The sequence below is a fragment of the Watersipora subatra genome, chromosome 11 (genome assembly GCF_963576615.1).
Source record: "Watersipora subatra chromosome 11, tzWatSuba1.1, whole genome shotgun sequence".
Classification (NCBI taxonomy): Eukaryota; Metazoa; Bryozoa; class Gymnolaemata; order Cheilostomatida; family Watersiporidae; genus Watersipora; species Watersipora subatra.
This window is the reverse complement of record NC_088718.1, coordinates 43,785,065-43,805,701: the sequence shown is the minus strand read 5'-3', so window position 1 is coordinate 43,805,701 and position 20,637 is coordinate 43,785,065. Positions and strand designations below refer to the sequence as shown.

The 20,637-nt window shown below is 36.7% G+C and overlaps 1 protein-coding gene across 1 annotated transcript; it reads left to right on the top strand.

Moving 5' to 3' along the window:
* The first annotated feature begins 5,148 nt into the window (after nt 1-5,148).
* On the top strand, nt 5,149-19,734 carry LOC137408361 (tumor protein p63-regulated gene 1-like protein). Its single transcript, XM_068094860.1, has 5 exons — nt 5,149-5,392; nt 7,804-7,901; nt 9,771-9,944; nt 11,661-11,905; nt 18,992-19,734. The coding sequence occupies exons 1-5, from the start codon at nt 5,177-5,179 to the stop codon at nt 19,111-19,113; spliced, it is 855 nt and encodes a 284-aa protein (XP_067950961.1). The 5' UTR covers nt 5,149-5,176; the 3' UTR covers nt 19,114-19,734.
* Nucleotides 19,735-20,637: the final 903 nt, after the last annotated feature.

The window sequence follows — 20,637 nt, the reverse complement described above, 5'->3', positions numbered from 1 at the left end:
AGACTACTTGTAATGGAAATTTACACACATTTCATTCTCTGAGGCTCATTTTTGAACGGATGCTACTCTGTAAATTGATTTTATATAGATTCAAGTTATTTAGTTTTGATTCTGATAGTTTTTGCTAATTTCTTTTCAATGATATGATGCAATAACCATGCTAAGCATATTTGGTTAGCCATATCGGTTAATGTCTGAGAGGCATGTGTAGACGTATTACAAGTTCTATTTAAATACAGTACAACCTACACTATATGATAACACACAGTTAACTCCTTGTGCCATAGTGACTAACCCTAATTGTGTCAAAAGTTGGTGCTTGTTGTTCAAGCAGAGCATAATGGGATGCTGAAAATATCTAACCTGCAAACAGCAGCTGATACTTTTAACAAGGGGAATCATATCCTAGCAGTAGTTTTCTAACTTGTTAAAACTTCCTGTACATTTGATGTCCTCTATTCTCACAACCGGCTTTTGAGCAAAGTGTTAATTTGGCAAGAAAGTATTCTTATTTGTTGCATACTCGTAAGTCTAGACAATTCTATGGTTCAGTTTTTATGGATCTAAAAAGTTGAAAAGTCCCAATCTCAAATGTCTCTAGATATATACATGTTTTGAGTCTTTTGTGCTACATATAACCTGAGTGTAGACTTCAAGCAAGTTATGCAGTTTTTGATTGAAGTTTTGTGCCCAAAAACAAGAAAACTTAGTTACAGTATTCAGCCTTACTGAGCCTGAGCATAAGCTTTAAAATATTGGCAACATCTTTGATGTTGGAATAGGTCTAAAAATAATTTTTTTTATTCTACAACTCATCCTCATTAACAAGGCGGTTCAACATGACCATCCCACATACATTAAGGGCTAAAAATTAACACTTTCGTCAAGATAAAAAATATATTTCTTCCAAGTCTCACCTAGCAGTAGTTGGTTAGATAGCAATGTTCCATGTTGAATTTGAATTGGCCATCTGCATGCTGCAAATACGGAAGACTAAAGCGTTGCCAAAAGGCAGAAAGGAAACATACGATTATGAAAGTGATAAAAAAAATTGTTGATACAAACCAATAATACTACAGTTACTGTGCAGCCAATAGATCAAAAAGTTAGTTTTCCTTGCTGAAGCGCCAAATGAGTGATTTTGGGAAGTTTTGAAATAGGTTTGGCTATTGAAACATATTTTATGCTTCGTATAATGTAAAATCTCTATAAGGTAATCATTCTCTAAATGCATTATTTGCATTGTTGTGGTGGCTAATAAAACTGAATTGGGCAAATTAGTTTAGATTTAGTTTAGGAAAGTTTCATGTCAGCTGACTTTCCCTTATTTTGCAAGTTCTATTTTTCAAGCCTTCATTTGGTACTGGAGCAGGTTGCTCAGCTAAATATATTTGATTTACAATTCCTCCTGTATTAGTTCTACGGTATTAATCTATTCTTGATTCTCTAGAATCATTGATAGTATTTTGGATGCTAACGTCAATTTATAAGACTTGGCATCATATAGCCATAGTTAGGGTTAGTCATAGTTTGTCATTCCAATACTTGTTTATGTCAGCTATTGTAACCATTGAGTGACACGTGCTACTAATGTCACCAGAATTACCTCATTTCACAAATTGTAATTGTCTGTGCAGTGGTATTCACGGTTTTGTCAGTTTGTATGATAAAATGACAATTTCTTTGCCGGGTTTTTTCTTGTCGGTTAATTGGTAGTACCTAAGCAGGTACTGCCTACTGAGGTAAGTAAGTAGTACCTGACTTACACCAGAAACTACCTACTCACAGAGGTACTACCTTTGTAAGTCAATTCACACGAACCCTCAAATTTATGTCACAGGCTGGTTAAGGTTTATGAGCTGACAAATAGTCATGGTTTGACATGGTTTAGAGGCTAAACAAAATTTTGAGAGCAATCAAACAACGAAAGCTTATGGTTGTGATAAACCTGTGGTTTAGACATGTTCTCACATGCCTGAGATGCAAGAGAGAGTCTACTAGAAAATATAATAAGCACATATTGGGCCTCAGTAAGCTGCCAAAACAGCTGCTCGAGTAACCATGATTATCTCAAACTTACTGTAAACACAATAAAATACAATTTAGGCAGTTGCTTTAGGTTTCGAAATATGTATTGAGTACTGAGACATTACACAAACTTATATTCCTGCTACGCAGTTGCATGAAGATTCTCATAGCAAGCATAAGCTATCAACCATCTCCCTCATAGGACAACATTGTTTTAAGTTTGCTTTCGCGTGGCCATGTGTTAGCGTCAACTGCTGTTTTACTCTTTTCATTTACAACTTTCAATAATTCTTATTTGGCCTGTTCAACTTCAAAATCAAGAGTTATTTTAGTTGATTATTGTCGATCATTTACTATTTGAGCTTCAGTTAGCCTTGTTGTCTGACTGTTTGGTATTTTTTTATTTTTGTATGCGACCTATTTTTATGTTACATCACTTACTGGTAAGTAAAAAGTTAGTCTCACCAGATTGTCTCCGGTAATGGAGTATGTAAGTTTGTTTTGTGATTAGTTGCTATAAGATGATGTATAAATGATCTTGCATTACCTCATTGGTTTTTAGTCAAGGCTACTTCAAAGTGGTTTTTTTCAAGAATGCAGTTTTACTCTTGTATGTAAATACTAACCTGCTGTAATCGATTCCGAAGCAAAATTGTTTTTTCAGTTTCCCATTCTGAGTAGTAATATCTGATTAGGTACTTACTCTCTTATTCTAACCAAACCCCATTATTCATGTACCCATGCTTAAACTTAGCTAGGTTGCTTCAAAAAAGCATTTAAAGTTCAACTCTTTCACTACCGCATTAAATTATTACCTAATGAATATTCTGCCCGAATTAAATAAAACGAATTTTTCAAAAAACCGATATACCGCTAGTATTTAAGAAATATCTTGTGAATAAAAGCAGATACAGTTTTACTGTAAAATGCATCTTATTCGAAACAAAATTCTCTACAAGATAAGTGTAAACTGAATTTCTCTCTCATACAATCTCCAACGTTTTATTTGCGTTGAATGAATGTGGTGTGTTTTTCTTTGCCATGACAATAACGATCTGGTTTTCAAGTTTTTAAAAATAATTAGAAATGGAATCTTTGAACCAACAACTTTTCTTTTTGTTGCACGCGATTCGTAACAAGGTTGTTTCACTGGAGACAAAATTTGATTGGTCTAGCTAATGTGTGTGCTTCGTAGTGAAAAGTGAAACCTTATTGAAAAGCCGATATATCGTTTTACGGTTAGTACTTGAATCACTGCAAATTGTTTGAAATATTTAGCCAAAAAAAATTATATTGATAGTAAGTGATTGGCAACAAGGTTGTTTCACTGGAGACCAAATTTGATTGGTCTAGCTTATGTGTGAGCTTCGTAATAAAAAAGCGAAACCCTATTGATAAGCCGATACATTGGCTTACGGTCTGTACCTGTATTACTGCGAAAGCCGATACATCGGCTTACGGTAGCAAAAGAGTTTACTCGAAAGCATTATTTCCTCGTACATTTTGTTTAATATTCATAGTGCGTATTATCCAAACAAACATTGACAGTATGAAGAACCCAATTTTCAGAACTTTCATTGGTCATAGAATTCAGTCTCTTAAAGGTTGAATTGCAACAAAATTCAAATTACAGTTATTTGATACCAAAAAATTCACCATGTCTTACTCTGTTGTGTTGTAGGTGCCGAATATGTGGAAATGTGATTACAAGCTCTTAAAAGCTCAAAAACGAACAGTTCGCCGCAGTCATTGCGAAAATGCCGTAGTTTGGAGTCTCTTTATTTTGATGTTCTCAAACATTTTGGTTATTGTTTTTACATGTGATGTTCTCATATTAATTAAAAAGTCAAAAAAGGCTCAATATAAAACGTTTCGTAGTGCTAGTTTACTTATAACCTACCATAAAAATTCGCAAAATTTTTAACCTTAGCTCGAAGGAGTGCATATCATATTCTGATAAGTATGACGAGCCTGTTGGTCACCTGTGATAGTAAAAAAACGCTGCAGAAATTGTTCGCGCTGTTTGGCAGGAAGTACGGGTCACATGGTCAGATTACTGGACAATTAGACCAAGCCAAAACAAAACTGTAAAGTAGCAAGCATCTATATTTGGTAAGGGCTCTTCGGTAAAACCCGAAGTGTTTGTCATAAACTAGTGCTACGAGAAGTTTTACATTGAGCCTTTCATTGGCCTTCCAATTCACATGGAAACATAACTTGTCAAAACAATAACCAAATGGATTGCATACGTCAGAGAAATAAACTGATCTATGGCAGTTTCGTGATGGCTGCGATGAACCGATCGTTTTTGAACTTTTAGAGCTTGTAATAACATTTGCACATATTTTGCACCACAACACAGCAAAGTAAGACATGGTGAGTCTTTTGATACCAAATAACTGTAATGTGAATTTTGTTGCAAGTCAATCTTTAAGCACTTTTCAACTCTTAAATCACAGCTGAAGAGCCTTAATCTTTATTTTTTGCTATCAGCTTGTCAATGTATAATTACCTTCAAACCATGCAGATCTTTTCGTTCATACATTGTCATGATTGTTATATAACGTGAAGGTACTTGCAGAGCAAGGCTGTCTGTTGGGTTCTTCATTGCTTATATACCAATGTCCTGAAAAGCCATAATGTCGCCATAGAGCCGTTAATCATATAGACTCGTAGACTGATAGCTTCACGCCGCTGCGATGTTGCCATTGGCCTTGACTCCTAGTAGGGCCTCAACTTTGCTGTAGACATTGTTACACTACGTAAGACCACGCAACACAGTTACACACCATTATTAGGGCTGACATGTAGCCACTCTTCCTTACCAATGTTAGGGCTGTCATGTAGCCACTCTTCCTTACCAATGTTAGGGCTGACATTTAGCCACTCTTCCTTACCAATGTTAGGGCTGACATGTAGCCACTCTTCCTTACCAATGTTAGGGCTTTCATGTAGCCACTCTTCCTTACCAATGTTAGGGCTGACATGTAGCCACTCTTTCTTACCAATGTTAGGGCTGTCATGTAGCCATTCTTCCTTACCAATGTTAGGGCTGTCATGTAGCCACTCTTCTTCACCAATGTTAGGGCTGTCATGTAGCCACTCTTGCTTGTTGTTTGAGAAAGTTTTTGTTATTCAGTTAACAAACATGGAGCCAGCATTCGCTGATGTTTCACTTTCTCCTAATTCTGAGCGCACAGAAGAGGGTAGTGGTCAGGCAACCGCAGCTAGCGAAACACCTGCTGTAGAAGTAGAAGCAACTGAAGGCGCATCTGGGAAGGCAGCTCCGGAACTTACTGCAGACAAGCTATATGAAAGTCATACCCGATATATACATAATAAAGACAAGTTCTACACTGCCAGAGTGAGTAGAAATTAATATATCTATTGGTATGTTTTTTTTTTATGCTGAAGTAACATTAGCTGGATAATTCTTTTGGTATTTACTCTTTAGTAAATCGTAAGCTTCATTAACTTTTGTATTTATTCCGTACATTTGTAGTATCTACCCATGCATGTATATAGCTGCCTCTTAATGCAGTATATAGCTACCTCTTGTGCCATGCATCTCTCTGTCTTTATATTGTGTTTCTCTCTCCGCTTATTAAAGCTTTAGTCGCAGACACTCCTTTTCGGACCAGTTTGTTAAATCTTTTAATTAATCTTAAAGATGTAGTTGCGTCAAAATTTAAGTTGATCTTAAAAGAAAGAATTTTTTTTTCTCTATCAGTTGATATGTTGTTTGTTGTGTTACGCGATCGCATTGCCAAGATATTTGAAGATTAAAACCGAAAAAATCTGATCGCCGTAAAAACGCTCAGGCCACAAAAACGTGCCCAGCCTCGCCAAAAATGATGTCACGCGTTTGGCAACCTGTCTCTATCTCTCGTATTCACATCGGCTATTTGCGATAAAAGTCTAGTCTTACGCGGCTCTATTGGCATATATCTTATTTTGTATTTGCTCATGTTGGCTAGAATAAAATTTTAAATCCTGCTACAGATGCATTATTATGAATGTTTCAAAGGCCTCAAATAACGAAAATTGAAAATTTGTTCTACTCACTTTCTCCAAATGTTGTGTAAACATTTGGGTACCGACTACCAATTCTACCGGTCTACGGTAATTCTGTCAGTCACTTTATGTAGAACGCGGTCTTTGTATCAGCAGTTCTGCAGCTACCCATGCAAACGATATACAGCCTCCCATAAGCCCCGCCCACATTATGTCGCCTATTACCTACGTACTAGTTTCTTACTAGTAGCAATGATATACAGCTGTATACATTGCTGTGTATCATTGCTAGTAGTATTCTTACCGAATACAAAAAAAGGGAAATAAGCAAGCCACCTCTTTGAAAAGAATATAGACAGGGATAGAGTTTTAAGGATGAGAAGTCTGCTGCAAACTGGATTTGAACTCACATTCTCCAGTTCTGCGGACACCCATATACCATATCCGATTCACTACAATATTCTGCAAATCATGTTTTGCATTATCTTCAACAATATTATTTTATTATATAATTTTTACAAGCAAAAATATTTTCATCTCGGCATAAAGCTTTTATTAAAAATATTCATCAAGTCGTGGCCACTCACATAGTATTAGCTGATACAATAAGACAAATTCATCTACTGCAACAAACTCAAACAAAACATCATCCAGCACGCATTCAAGTCTGGCTTTCTCCTTTATGGCAGTTTCCACACTGACAAAGCTTCTTCGGCTGGTGGGACGACATAAACATTCTGTAATCAGTAAAACAAGTAAATGTAAACAAAGTAGATGCAATAAATATGTCATTCATAGATATGTCATTCTAAAGCGTATCTATTGACAGCTTCCAAATTGGGAGTTGAATAGATTGCGAGTGTAATTTTAAAAACGAATAAACATTTAATAAAGGCCCAAGTACGCCAAGCCAACGATTCGAAGCTTTGGTTCTGGAAATTAAAGATTTGCAATGATCAATCGATTTTACCCACTTCTTACGAGTGAAAATAATTTGTAATCATGACTCTAATTTACCAAAGAAAATTCGAAAAAATATTATAGCTAGGTAAAACGGCAGATAAGCTATGAAACGATGATTGGAGATAGCAAAAAATTATCATTTTATTAATTAGTATATGTATTTAGACTATAAAAAATTATTACATTTACTAAAGTATAGAAGACTCTAAGTTAATTTACCTCTATTCTGTCTTCTTCTGCAGCAAAACGCTGCTGACGCCTGTCAGCTTTGGCCATAGGCTGTCTACTCTAATATTTTACTTAAAGTTGCTCAGAAAACTCTGAGTAGCGGTCGCTCGAACTTGAAGCCATTTTAAAACTATGTATAACTTAGTAATTGTTGAAACGCGTTGAATCAGTAACGAGGGGAATGAATTCTCTATGAAGAGAATCTTCGAGATCACAGACAACGCGTTTTACGAGTGATAGCATTTATTACGGCCTATATAAAAATTTCGCACGCATGATTGGCTAACGAATCGACCTCATATTTATCGCTCGTGGTTTCGTTTCAGATAACAAGCTTGTTACGTCACGAAATGGGCACCTGCTGGAACGTGAGCTTTTTAAAAGAGGGCCTCATTCAAACGCATATATCTCTGGACAGGGTTGGTCTACAAAGACAAAAATGGCATCAAATTGTAGCTGATGTTTTAGCCTTTTATGGGTCCTAATTTCATTTTTGACGCAACTACATCTTTAAGAAGACCATCTCGTCAAGAAGGTTTAGTTGCTAATAAATATGTCTGATCTGTGCAGGAAGGAGTGTTTGAGAAGGCCCTAGAGGATATCAAAGAGAAAGTGGTAAATCCTGTAGCTGACGGACCAGATGTGCTGGGAGCGTGGCTTCTATTTGAGTAGGTGTTTTTTGTTCTATTGCTCTTTAGTCAATAGTCATCTACTTGAAGCGTAGTTCATTAATGTTCATTTCAGCATGTTCGGGTACCTGTTGCATGAGAAGCAGCTAAGTGTTCTTGAGGCTTCAATTGTCATTTTTTCGACCAGCTGGTCACATCAAATTGTATATTTTTTATCAGAAAGTGTAGATATTTTTCTATCATTTGCAGTTTTGTTTTTTCGTTTTAGGCGATCTGACTTACTGGGTGTTTGAACAATAAAATCTACAAAACTTCCTCGCAGTTGAAATGCTCAGAAAAAAATGTGCCGCAAACTGATACCGATAGTCGTGTTTTCGGTTTTATAGATATACGAGCTCATCAGCGTCGGGTACTCATGTTTTACACAATATTGAGAAAAAACCAATGGAACAAATTTTAACCAACCCATTTTCAAATCATTTGAGTCATCTATAAAAACATATCTGAGGCTATGTTTTAAGTTTCATTTCAACAGTCATGAGAAGATACAAAATAAAATGTATGTCCTTAGAGATGTGGTACCCTGCAATTTGACTGCAATGGCTGAGTTAGTATCAGAGGGGCAGCCAGCCGCTTGACTATTGGCTAGTCATTTTTTGATTAGTCTTGGCACAAATTTTGTTTCTTGAGTGTTTTGACTGATCAAGTTTTTCGGATTTCAATTTTGACACATCCTGGAAATCAGATCACCTGAAACTGCTAGCAAAAATCAAATATTAGAGAAATATCTATCCTTTTTAGAACTTGATGTGATCACATCTGTAGTAGGGCTCTTTTTAGACTTGCAGATTTGCGTTTGGCTTTCACATTTCCTTCCTAAATTTTTCGTTTCGTGCTTCAGACCCTGCGTCACGTTTTCTCCCAGCAGCAAATGCTTCAGAATGTGTAATTCTTTTAAAGACATGTTCTCACAGGAGAATGCTCCAGTTACTTATACATTACACTATAGATATAGAGAGTCTAACGTTTGCTTGCGATGGTATAAAATGGTAATGTTTCCTTGATCAAACCTACTTTGGATATTAAGCTACTGCGGGTGTTTATTAGTGAATGGCACAAGGTAAGAAAGATAGTTCTGCCATCTCAAACCTTCCACCAATTTAATTTATGTTTTGTCACTAATGAAATTGATGGCATTAGGAAAGCTTACAAGCAGACTAGCTTTCCTAATGCCATCAAACTAGTCAAACAGGCTTGTTCAGTTATTAGCTCAATTTATTAGTAAGAAACATTTCCGCATGCCTGAAAGTTAGCAGGTAACAGGCGTGAAAAATTACTAACTTTTGTGATTGATGTGTCAGGATATTCTTTCAGACATGCTAAACAATAACAGTCATAACCTAGTTTGTGCAAAGACTGTTCAGCTCTCAATCAAAGCTTAGGTGTAGACCAGTAGTATATTTACTATTTCCTTAGTTAGTGCCTGGCTAGAGTATTCCTGTCGACGGTCGACCATTGTGATAAGACAGTTTGATAAGTGATGGTGAACTCATAAGTTGCTGATTTTTACTTATGAGATGAGACAACCGCTAGTGGATTGCTAATCTCAGAGTATGTCACATACTCTGAGATTAGCATACTCTGAGTTGTGACATTGTCAAGGTATTACCATGTTGATTGTATATAGCGGGAAAGTAGCATTCATGTGATTTTAAACAGAGCTTCAGTAGTTGCTATGCTATTCTATGCTATTCAAACCATGAACCTCTACCAGTTTTTTTTCGATACAGTGCTTCACTCGATTGCCTTGATTGTAAGGCTGTTAGCGTGTACGATTGGAAGTTCATTACAGCTATGAAGAACGATGCATCTTGCTTAGTGAAACTGTTAAATACGTTTTTATTGCAGGGTTGATCATTGGGACAGTGAAACAGAAAAGGTGGTGGTGCTGACGACCGAGTCTCTGCTTACTGTTCGCTATGATTTTGTACCTAGAAGGGTATATAAGTTTAAAAGGAGAGCTTTGAAAGACTTTGATACAGTCAAAGCTGGCGACTTTGTCTACCCTACCTACTCCCTTCTGTATGTGTACTGCCAGTGTATATGACTTGATACTCGCTTTTGTATGTATACTGCCAGTGTATGTCTTGATACTTGCTCATGTACATGCACTGCTAGTGTATATGACTTGATACTCGCTCATGTATGTGTTCTGTCAGTGTATATGTATTGATATTCGCTTCTGTATGTGTACAGTCAGTGTATATGACTTTTCACTCCCTTCTGTAAATGTACTGCCAATGTATATGTCTTGCCACTCCCTTATGAATGTGTACTGTCAGTGTATGTCTTGATATTCCCTTCTGTATGTGTACTGCCAGTGTATATGACTTGATACTCTCTTCAATATGTATACTGTCAGTGTATATGTCTTGATACTCCCTTCTGTATGTGCGCTACCAGTGTATATGACTTGACTCTCCCTTCTGTATGTTTAATGTCAGTGTCTATGCTTTGACACTCCATTCTGTATGTGTCCTGCCAGTGTATATGACTTGACACGGTTGTGTGACCTTGAATAGCGCTTAGTTTTGGTCTCTGCAGCTTTATCCAAGGGGGTTAGTTCTTGTCATACCGGATACTCTCTTTTCTGTATCTCTTGTAGTACCTATATACTCTCTTCTGTTGTACATAGAATACTCCTACAACATAAATAATCCTTTCCGAAAAGTTTTACTGTTCGTATATTTCCAGTTATATCAACAGTAGGATACATGTAAATTGTCTGATCCATTCCAAGATCTTTCCTAACTCACCCCTTCAGCCCTACAAAAAGGAAAACACTAGACTTGACATTTTAATGTAACGACTGTACAGTAACTCTGGCATTATTGGTTTGTATTGGCAACTTTTCCTCTTTTTTACCATTGCTCACTTGGTTTAGGGTCCATGATTTCATTAACTTTATAAGTTAAGGGAGCACAATCCTTCAATGTCAATTTAAATCACTTGCTCCCTTTTTTTGGACAGCCAGCTATATGCTGCAAAGAAAAAATAATAAACGAACATTGCATATGTCTAAAATAAAGTGGAACGAAAATATATCATCACCAACTCAAAAGCCGTGTCTGTCTGTTCATGGTTTAGTCGTTAGAATATACGACAGCTTTCAATGAGACTCCAACTCGCCACATTTTCATTGGTAGAAGACAATCTAACACCTGCACCAATCGACTGCTTTTAGGTATTCCTGAACTTTGTGCTGCTACTTATATTCTCTGCACTTCACCGGCACTCCTGATGATCTCTCACAATGCACTAGTCTGTCAGGATATTAGTATATTCGATATATACATATATTCTATACAATACAAATACATTGTCTTCTCTTTCAAGTGTAGCAATAGAGAAAATGATATTTGTAAGTCTAACTATCGGTCTCTCGTTATTGAAATCGAATTCGAGAACTTTCACTGACTTGACACTGTACATTATATGGAATTTCCTACGCAATACAACGCAAAAGATTTACGTTATACGAGCTTTTACTCAACTGCCTTGTCAGGTAGCTTTTTCTTTTGCTTTTAGTGTATTTTTGATGCCACCTTTTGACTAGCAAGTATTCGAAACGAAATATTCAAGTGTTTATTTGGAATTGTCTATTCTTTATAATATGAATTTTAAACCATCAGCTAAGGCGAGTCTATTTTTTCCATATTCCGCTTTACATAGTGCTGAAGTGTCAAAGTAATTAGAATTTCTAGCCCATCTGATTGGTTAAATGTCATCCACTTGCAGGAGTCTATCACCTGACTTAGTGAAGAGAAACTGCAGCGGAGTGAGGCTCATGTGGAACAAAGGGGTTGAGCCTGGTTTTCTTCGCAGATGGAACTTGGACAGCACCTCCATGCCCTGGCAGACTTTTACCTATCACCCTTTAGCCTTTACTGATGAGGGCAAAGGTCAACAGCATTACAGCGTCATGAACTTTACAGAGAGTGTTGTTCGTGCCACTGAAGCAGCTTATAGCAAGCATCACCCAAGTAAGTCAACTGTAAACTACTACATTAAACATGTGAATGGCTCTTGGATCGGACGTCAGCAATTTTTCTAGCTCGCTTCATGTGGAAGGTGCTCCTCCTTACCCAGCTCAATTGATAATTCTACAGATGAATCTTTCACCAGCTGCACTGCTACTTGACAGTAGAGCTTCAGTTTCCAAAAATCGGACGATTCGATATCGTAAAAATAGACGGTTATACCGATTTAGCTATATATCATGATATTATTATGTAACACACCTGCAAGTTTTTGTAAATATTATATGTAGTCTTTAATTTTCAAAGAAGTTGTTATGTGCTCGTGATAATTACAAACATTTCATGAGCGCCCGTGTTCATGGAATGAGCTTTTTATAAGACTAAAAGGCCTGTGCGTTTCTGTTCCAGAATCGCTTCCTTTGAAAATTGTGAGGTTTGAGATAAATCGCAATTACACGATTATATCGTCTATATTATTGGTAATATTTCTTTAAATGATCACCATTTTTAAATCGTCTACTTTAAAAACCGCCACCGAACAGCGAAATCTCCATATCATGAAGCTCTATTTAGCAATCGTGTTCTGTAATCGCTGATGTGTCAGCTATTGCAGGTTTGATACAGACTAGTCATAAAAAGAAAGTATAATGTGGTATAATTTGTGTTGACTTGTAGCCGCAACTTGGTTTCAACTTTGTTAAATTGATTTCAGACTGATCTATAACAATCAGCAATGTCGAACTGCTGTCAAATGTGTGGGAAAAGTTTCATTCTTTGTAGCATTTTTATTGTAGTAATTTTTTTTCATTTGTTTTTTTTAATTTAAATAAATCCCAAAAGTGTGACCAAACCTCATTTGCACCTAATGCTCATTGGTTGTTTTCTTAACCTGGCTCTTAGCCAATCATCACCTTTATTTTTAAGGCAAATTTAATTTCTCCCACCAAGTTTTCTTAGAGCTAGATGACTCAGTGTCATTAGTTTGTTAGTAATGTAGGTTGCTGCTAGCCTTACTTCCTCCGAAGCTACCACTTTAGTGATGTAGACCGATACTTACAAAAAAGAATCCTCTAGAGTATTGACTACTGCTCACTCGGGTTAGCACACATAGAATGTCTTCTTAAAGACACACTGTATACATGATGGAATGTAGGCAACAAGAACACGTTTTCATACTTTCTCATGAATCAGTGGTATTTATTTAGCAAATCTTCATTGCTAAAATCGTAAAACTAACCATGCTTTTTCTGTAACAGCATTGTCATCCATTATAGTTTTTTTTTAATCTGCTGTCTCTTGTCAAGGCCTTTACCTCGACAAAAAATTGTTTCATTTACCATTTCTCGTAGACTTTAATTTTGTGGGCTAATATTTGTTGAAGATAAAAAGACTCATGACTATGTCTAGTCTAGATCACATAGGAGAAGCAAATTTTCCTTTACCGATGAAACATTCACCCGCAGTTGTCAACCTTGACGCTAAAAATACTCTTTTAGCCCATTTACACCTAATTTAGCATTTGGTTCTCAAACCAAATCTTCATCTTTTAATAAACGGATTGTGCTTTGTTATCCTACAGCTGTTTTACCGTTTTTTTTTTCATTATATGCTGTTTAACTCGGTCAAGTCGAGGCTGCCCCGAAACAGTAAACAGGTAGGTAAACAATTCCTCGAAATAATTCGGGGATTTGTTTACCTACTTGATCCTATGTCCTGTGTGGTTTCGCTTTGCTTTGATACTATACCCTGTGTAGTTTCGCTTTGTTCTGGTCCCATGCCCTGTTTAGTTTCGCTTTGTTTTGATCCAATGCCTTGTGTAGTTTTGTTTTGATCCTATGCCCTGTGTAGTTTCGCTTTGTTTGACCATTCTTCCGGCTTATATTGACTTGTTTGCGCATGATACTTTCTTAAGTCAGTTCTGACGTTTCAAGTCGATCGGACTAGTTCTTGAGATATCGCTGAAATAACAAAGGCTCGTCTAACCTGAAACCTCTAAAATGTCTGCCGCATTAGTTTATAATGACAGACTGGTCAAAATCTTTAGTAATGAAGGATCAAAATTAGACAAAGCTGGAAGCTTATTCTCCTCAGCCACAAATCACTTACGCTAAAACTATATGTTTTGAAAGACTGTAGAAACTACTTCTACTCTATTGGATTCTTGTTGTTTTCATTGATTCTTGGATGCTTGAAACTTCAATATGATACTCAAGTAAAAAGGAATTGTGCTATTCTCAGTGTTATTCATAGTCGGTGGAAAGTTGTCAATATGGTCTGGGATCAGGGGACCTGCTTTGATAACAAGATTAGTCATCAGTGTTAACAATGGCCAGTTGCACTTTATAGTTGTTTTGTTTGTCAAAGAACTTATTATTCAGTGAATGATCAGTCAAGTTGTAACCAAAACATACAGATAGGTTGAGCTATCCTCTATTTGGGTATTTGTCTTGGCTCATCATTTTGAACAGAAAATGGCATGCAAATGTCTATGTGAGATCTAAGGATGTGTCATTGTTTACACTACGTGTTGACCGTCCTTCACAATACTAGTTTACTGTACCCAATATTTCGCCAGCAAAATGTTCCGCGTTATATTTTCTGCTTGTATGGCTCGCGTACATGTGTCTATATAGTTCACTGTTAGTCATGGAAGTTTAGGGTGGGGTTTAGACTTTTACGAAAAAATCACAACTGTACATTGATAAGTTCTCACGGGTGCCCAGATGTTGAATGCATTGTCGTTGCAGTAAACTTCTACCAGGATATCTGTAGTTGCTTCAGCAGTGCAGTAGGAGTAGTAAGCGTGCCACAACCATGCAGTATAATTGCATTACGTACTTTTACTGCTGCGCACTATGCAGTATTCATTCAGTACAACTATTTTTTAATGTCCAGTAAGCAGTAGTTGTGCAGTGGTTGAATGCTAGCTGCAGTAGAGGCTTTTGGATTACGCTGTAGATACACGCGCAGCAAAGTCCTGTGAAAACTAATCAGAGAATCAAGTATTGAGTTGGCTTTGAAATTAAAATTGCTAGATGTGTTGGAAATGCGGTAGGTGCATTAGAACTGCAATGCGATAACGCAGTGCAGTTCTAATTCATCGCAGTCGTTTGTTCAAAGTACTAGCATTCTAGTGTTGACTAAAGCCATCATTACACAGCCCTAATAGAGAGCAAGCTTTCACACTCTTATTATGCTCTTGTAAAAAACTTATTTACTCTCAGCACGGTTGTTTGCTTGCTGATTATTAAATGCGCTTGGACAATGGTCAACAGGTATTAGCAATTGATTTACTCTTAGTGAATAATTTATGATGCACTCAGTGTTTCAACTTTCATGCTAGTTGAGCTGGTTTAGTTTGTGAAAGCTTGTTGTTGGCTACTAATTTAACATTTTCATGTTTGGTAAAAACATATTGAAGCAGGCAACCACTGTAACAGTTGTTACTCACAATGGTAATTTTCGAACCAGATTGGTGCATACCTCATATTGTGGCAACGTAAACATTTGTCAGGAATGCCATTAGGGGGCATTCTGCAAGTAGGACATACCACAAGTGGGGCGTACCACTTAAGCCTGGTTTCCATATGACAGCTCAAGGTGCATGACGTCGTGCGTAGGCCGGCTGCAATATGGAAACGCCAATGCACGACGATGGCGCGACGTGCGTACGCTGATCGCAAGGATCCAACAGAATGGATCATTGCGACGGGTGCGCGCAATGATGCATCCCACAGTACACCGCTCGACCTTTTCAACCTATCCCACAATTCAAATGGATGGCTGTTTTCCGAAGAAGTCGATCTCCCGTACGAAAGAGTAAGCCTGGTTTTCATATGACAGCGCAATGTCGCAACAGAGGGCCGTTTTTCCGAAGAAATCGTTCTCTCCTACGAAAAAGTAAGGAAATTACCCACCCTGTCCAATGCAAGCATGGCACCTACGCGTGATATGGAAACACTGCACAGCAGCCCAAGAAATGCATTGCGCACTATCACTGTGTCGGCACGATCATTGCGCTGTCATATGGAAACCAGGCTTTATTCAAACATACTTTGACAGAGAGCTGCTAATCCAACGGATTGTTTGTCTCTTGTGATAATAACAGATAACAAGGACAATCAATCACAGTTGACATGAATATTTATCATAAACCGCTGTCACTTTCATCAAAAACAGTAAATTGTGCGTGCATTTAGTTACTGTGAGATAAGTGTTTCAATGGACATTTGCTTGTTATGGATGAGCTTGTTCCGTTCGCTTAGTTAAGACACATAAGGAATTCTATGCCAGAGGTCATAGCTGAGTACTCCTATCTCACTCAGATCAATACAGGAATGACTGAAGTGTGGAAAGTGTTTAAAATGGAATTGCTTGGCCAGCATTTTTAGCGCATTATTCGCAAGTGCCGTTTCCATCTTCTTCAAGCATGAAATATTCTTTAAAAATGTCCGTGTTAAAAAATGCACTTGATTTACCGGTTTTTCGCTGTTTCAAGTTTACAGATGACGCACACTTGCGGACTAAACGCATTGTGAAGCCTGTCGACTTCTTTTTATACATACTAGCACATTGGCAGCCCTGTGCGTTACAAAATATCATCATGCGTATTAACTATGTACACAATTTTTCTTGTAACTGGAAAGGTGATTGAATAGGGTAGTGGTAGTACATGTGTGTTAAGATCCAAGTATCTTACCGTGATACCAGGTTTGATGCTAGCCTGGTGCAATCTGTTTTTCATAACGCCATTCTCCGGCGACGGACGGACGGCCACTGCTATTATTGTACTAAGGAGTAGAGGAATGCCCAGCATTGCACGTGTAGTAAAAGAGTTTTTGCATCAAAAATTTATTTTTAGTCGGTTAAGTTTCTTTACCCAATGAATTTGAGTACCTTTAGCTAGTTTAATTTTTTACTATAATAAATGCCGTGTCCGTCCCTCTGAAGCCAGTGTTGGAAAACAGATTGCATCATGATCTATCAAGCAATCATGATATTGAAGCATGCTATTTTTACTAATAAACATTAAAGATTGCTAGATGCATAACTGTGTGCACATTTATTCCATTGTATAGGAGGTAGCATGCCCGCCTGCAGACCTGGTTGTTTCGAGTTCAATTGCATTATGTAGCAGATTTTTCTTTCCTAAAACTATTGTTATTTGTCGACAGACCGACTACTGACAAACATTGTGATTTATATGTATGGATTGTATTGTTGTGAGAGGGAACAATCCATACATAGTTGTATGTTTGCAGCTTGTCCTTGACCCTGACCTTATCCTGCCATATTGATCAGTTGTTCCTCGATTCATCTTATGCATATCCGTATGGTACTAGATATTCTATGTTGGTAGCTAGTATTCTTTCTTTGCATTACATACACAACCAATGAATAGCCCTAGAAATTTCAAAAACATTGTAGCTTAATGTTTAATGGTCCCTCTTTTAAAACAACTCACTACATGTTAGATGACTGAAAGTTCAAGGTTTTTCAACGATCTGTTCAACTTATGCTGCTGATTTCATTTGCACATGCTTGCGTTGGTATACTGCCAAAGATACTAGCATGCATCATTGCTTATAAGGCAGATCAAGGTAGCTGAATTTACAATTGACTTTAAAATCATTTAAAATATTAAAATATTTTTATATACAAATTTTAGAAGACTTGTGTTCCGCTTATATTAAGGACCGTAAAACCTCTATTTGAACACCATGGAACTCTATTCTTCAACCCTTCCCTCTATAATAGTGTTTCATTAGAGGTGACGTTCAAATAAATGGTGGGGTTGTATTTTTCAAATATTTCGTCAGAATTTTTGGAAGTTAAATTTAACTCTTTGTGGGTGAAGCGAATTTTGCCTGTATTTTACACTCTTTCAAGTGGAGCAAATTAACCCTTTTGGGTGTAATAAATCTGCTATAACTTACCTCCAAATTGTCAAAGACCTCCAATAAATATGCATTGAGAAGCTGAGAAATATCACTACATACCAGTTGATATCTATTGCCTGCAATTAACCTACGATGATCTTATAGCCTGTGTTGCAATTTGTGGGAGCTTTCAAATTTTGTAATAATTAATTCTAAATTTGAAGGCTTATTTTTATTGTACTACTATATTTAACAATGGTGAATAAAAGCTCATTGCACACATTGATATGTTACTAAAGAATGCCACTGAAACTGTCTTTATAAATGCATTAGAAGAGGAGTTATGAGCTTCGAGCCAATGTAAGCCTAGTTTACATAAGTGCAATGATGCTATCAAATAATATGTTATCAAATAAAACAAAAATTAAACAAATTTAAATTGAAACAAAAACGTTTGCATTGTTTGCTCGGCCAGTTGCTTTTTGATGGTTGCCTTTATTTGAAACTGTTTCATCTTGTGGTTTTGCAAAACTTTCCACAGTGTCTGCTGACCTCTACTCTTCTGCACTGCTGAACTAGTCAAATTTAGCGACCAAACAATTTTTTTAGTTGAGCAAAGCTTTTATACATTGCTATTTGGAAAACTTTTCACGAAAATTATGATGGTTATTTTAGCCGATTGTGTTAAGCACAGTTTTTTAGCCTGAAAATGTTAGTACAGATTCCGTCGAACTTGTTAACCATTTTTCATATGCGTCGCAGTATCAAGACTGCGTTAAACAAGGAACTACTATTAGCCTAATACAGTTGATAATTATTTTTATGGCGTTGCTTTAAAAAAAGCCCTGAGCTTTAGAGTTAAAAAACTGGCTTTGATATGAACAGAACCAACGAAAGATTTAGTTATTATTGATGTAACCGAGTTATTATTTGTAATAATTTGTGAACATTCGTTGTGATCACTTCTATTATAGGTTCGTAAAAATCAAAGAATGATAAAGTGGTGGTCAAATGGAGATGGCGTGCAGTTAAAGGATGGCGCTCTATTTTTCAACTATCCCGTAGTGGCGGCCAAATAGAGGTGGCATTGTATTAAAGGTGTCATTTAAATAAAGGTTTTGTGGTAACTCAATAGCACACACTCTGGATTTTTGTAGGCGCTGAGCATGTAATCATTTCGTGTGATTTGCTTATGTTTTGTTCATCGTAGATTCTTCTCTGACAGTTCTCAAAGAACCCCTCGAGCAGAATATCTATGTTGGCTTCCCAAGCCAGATGCACAACCAATCATTTCTCGGGATGTCAAAGGACAGAGGCTTCCTTAGTTTTTAACACATTTCCTCACCTAAAGCTGCAGTCAAGACATTCCATATACGATTAGTGACTTTTATTTCTGCTAGTTTTATATAGAAGTTCAGCTAGGGAGCCAATTGGCTGTGGTGGAATTATCTACCCATGCAGGTGGTCTGTGATATTTTGTTTTGTTTATTTGTATTGAAATTTTTATCAATAATTGTTCTTGGAAGGTTTTTGTCTCATCGAATTCATGTTAGCTGTGTAACTTGTAATTGGTTATGATATTGGCTCTTGTCACACCGCTGTATTAATTGTTTAGATCGGTTGCCTTTGCTTCTAGTTTTCCTATCGTCCTTGTCTCCTGTCTCTCACGAGATTCACTTAGCTTTTGCTCTCCTTTTTATCATCATATTGTTTTTGTTTATATGTCACCTTTAAACTAATCACAATAAAAACACTATTACAGAGGAGTCTTTATTCAGACCCACTCCTGGTATGAGCTCTGGGTTTACGAGTTAACATTCATGTTTGTTATTTCATTTCTGCACTTGGTATTTCACGCATATTTTCTGCTAACACAATTTTTTTAAATTCTATGTTCAACTATTCTAAAGTTTTTGGAACATGTTAGATAATACTATGCTGATTAGTGCCAAATTGTCAAGGTATTATATTGCCTCCATTCTTGCAGTCAAGTGAAAGTTATCACGCAGCTTGTTCTACCATTTTAGCGTAATGGGTATTTAATTACTTGTTATTGAGATATCATCTCTTAGGTCATTATCCCTCAATTCGTTCTTGCATAAAGTTGATAGTCACGCTTCTCCTTGCTGATGCTCATTTGTCATTTCAAATTTGCTACTGGAGTGGGTGTTGCCATATAGCATTAGTTTGCAAACCTTACATTAATTATGTTGATAACATTTAAATAACTCTGGCATACCAATGAACCACAGCAAGCCTCTACAAATTTTTGTCAACAAGTAACAGCTCAAGTTAGTTTTTTAAGGTTTTATTTGTGCTCGAGTTCGGTGCTCATCGTTTCTCGGGCTGAAACCATTCGGGACATCTATTTCCTTAAGAAAGGGAGATAGGGTTTGGGCTTATAATTTTGGATATATCCAAAATTCTCATCGAAAGCGGCGCATATTGAAAGCATCAATATAACAGATAATTCCGTTGCTGGATCGAATCAAGGAAAGTTATTTTAACAAAATTAAAAGTTGCCTTCACATTGGAAAGGTAACTAACTGAAATATTTTATTACCGATGTGATAGTGCTAAATTCTATTATTTTTATGGCAATTTTTATATGAAGCCAATTAGTTTTAATCTAGAATAATTACTCATTAATGAATGATGAAAAGTCTCGTATACTTGAGTACAAACAAATATCAATGATTATCATATTAAAATGTATTGCAATTGCTGTGTATTGATGCAATATTGATGCATCAGTATTGCAATTGCAATATGGATACATTGATAATTGTATATTGCAATGCATTATCATAGGACTCAACTACACTAGCTAGTAGATGTTTTGCTATGATAAAGAAT

Bases quoted from the DNA above. Each gene is read 5' to 3' on its own strand.
- LOC137408361 (XM_068094860.1), top strand. From the start codon at position 5,177: ATGGAGCCAGCATTCGCTGATGTTTCACTTTCTCCTAATTCTGAGCGC. The intron at 7,902-9,770 runs GTAGGTGTTTTT...TTTTTATTGCAG, and splicing joins GGAGCGTGGCTTCTATTTGA to GGTTGATCATTGGGACAGTG. The intron at 11,906-18,991 runs GTAAGTCAACTG...TGTTCATCGTAG, and splicing joins TTATAGCAAGCATCACCCAA to ATTCTTCTCTGACAGTTCTC.